Source organism: Otolemur garnettii, unplaced genomic scaffold (assembly GCF_000181295.1).
Source record: "Otolemur garnettii isolate 467f Iridium unplaced genomic scaffold, OtoGar3 scaffold00020, whole genome shotgun sequence".
Taxonomy (NCBI): domain Eukaryota; kingdom Metazoa; phylum Chordata; class Mammalia; order Primates; family Galagidae; genus Otolemur; species Otolemur garnettii.
This window is the reverse complement of record NW_003852415.1, coordinates 303,542-305,426: the sequence shown is the minus strand read 5'-3', so window position 1 is coordinate 305,426 and position 1,885 is coordinate 303,542. Positions and strand designations below refer to the sequence as shown.

At 52.3% G+C, this 1,885-nt stretch overlaps 1 protein-coding gene across 1 annotated transcript; it reads left to right on the top strand.

Annotated features, from left to right (window-relative positions):
- The first annotated feature begins 202 nt into the window (after positions 1 to 202).
- On the top strand, positions 203 to 1,573 carry PNMA1 (PNMA family member 1). Its single transcript, XM_012803446.2, has one exon. The coding sequence runs from the start codon at positions 334 to 336 to the stop codon at positions 1,393 to 1,395; it is 1,062 nt and encodes a 353-aa protein (XP_012658900.1). The 5' UTR covers positions 203 to 333; the 3' UTR covers positions 1,396 to 1,573.
- Positions 1,574 to 1,885: the final 312 nt, after the last annotated feature.

The following is a 1,885-nucleotide window of genomic DNA, read 5'->3' as shown; positions in this document are numbered from 1 at the left end:
TCCTGCCTTCGCCACCCACCCTCTTAGCCTTCTGCGCGGCGACGGGACGCCCCGTCTGCCGGCGGTGGACCCCTACCTCAGACGCAAGATGGCGACGGCCGCGTGACTGAGCATCCCCAAGAGGCAGCTCCGAGGACGTGTCGACCGACTGGCTTTGGGGGCTGGGAAGGGGCGAGAGCAGGACTCTGGTGCCATTTGTTCCTTGTGATTGCGTGAAGCTTGTCTTCCTCTGGTCTGCTTGGGAGGAGTGTTGATACTGTCCTAAGTCCTATAGCACGGTGAGCTTACGTCTAATCCCTGTTTGTAGAATTGGCGCCCCTGATAGTTGGGAAAATGGCGATGACACTGTTGGAAGATTGGTGCAGAGGAATGGATGTGAATTCCCAGAGAGCTCTCCTGGTCTGGGGGATCCCAGTGAACTGTGATGAGGCTGAAATCGAAGAGACCCTCCAGGCCGCAATGCCCCAGGTGCCTTATCGAGTACTTGGGAGGATGTTCTGGAGGGAAGAGAATGCGAAAGCAGCCTTGTTAGAGCTCACTGGCGCTGTCGATTATGCCGCGATCCCCAGGGAGATGCCGGGCAAAGGAGGGGTTTGGAAAGTGGTCTTTAAACCCCCAACTTCCGATGCAGAATTTTTAGAAAGGTTGCACCTCTTCCTAGCTAGAGAGGGGTGGACCGTGCAAGATGTTGCCCGTGTCCTTGGGTTTCAGAACCCTACTCCGTCCCCAGGCCCAGAGATGCCAGCAGAGATGCTAAACTATATCTTGGATAATGTTATTCAGCCTCTCGTTGAGTCCATATGGTACAAGAAGCTGACGCTGTTCTCGGGGAGGGACATCCCGGGGCCTGGGGAAGAAACCTTTGATCCCTGGCTGGAGCACACTAATGAGGTCATAGAGGAGTGGCAGGTGTCTGATGTGGAAAAGAGGCGGCGTTTGATGGAGAGTCTTAGAGGGCCTGCTGCTGATGTCATTCGCATCCTCAAGACCAACAACCCTGCGATAACCACTACTGAATGCCTGAAGGCGCTTGAGCAGGTGTTCGGGAGTGTGGAGAGCTCAAGGGATGCACAGGTCAAATTTCTGAACACTTACCAGAACCCGGGAGAAAAGTTATCTGCCTATGTCATTCGTCTGGAGCCTCTACTGCAGAAGGTGGTGGAAAAGGGAGCCATTGATAAAGATAACGTGAACCAGGCCCGCCTGGAGCAGGTCATTGCCGGGGCCAACCACAGCGGGGCCATCCGGAGGCAGCTGTGGCTGACCGGAGCTGCGGAAGGACCGGCCCCAAACCTCTTCCAGTTGCTGGTGCAGATCCGGGAGGAGGAAGCCAAGGAGGAGGAGGAGGAGGCCGAGGCGGCCCTCCTGCAGTTAGGCCTCGAAGGGCACTTTTGAGTCCCCTAAAGACGGCTTTAGTGCAGACCTAGATCACAGCTGCTTCCCTGTCCCAGTGGAGTCTCATAGGTGTGTCTCTGAATAGTAAGACTTACCCTGTTCTATTTTGGGGTTGGTTTTTTTTTTTTGAAGGGGGGTGGGGGCAGGGGTAGTCAAGCCTGCATATTCATGTAACATTTGTAAAATTGTGCAAGCAAGCACTGTGAGCTGCTTCAAGTGAGTCATGTGGGCGAAAAGGGCCAGGAAAGGTTTGGACACAAGTGCCCAGTGCAAGCTGTCATCATAGCATCATCATCATCTATTGTGAAAAATACATGAATCTGTGACTCTTACAATCGAGATAATTAAATGTGAAATTGCATGTTCAGATGTTTAATGCAGGGCCTGGCTCACAGGAAATGTTTGGTAAAAATGTGAACTGCTGTATTGTTACTAATATCGTGGATAGTTTTACTGTAAATTGTTACAGATTTATATTAATGGAAAGAAA

Bases quoted from the DNA above. Each gene is read 5' to 3' on its own strand.
- PNMA1 (XM_012803446.2), top strand. From the start codon at position 334: ATGGCGATGACACTGTTGGAAGATTGGTGCAGAGGAATGGATGTGAAT.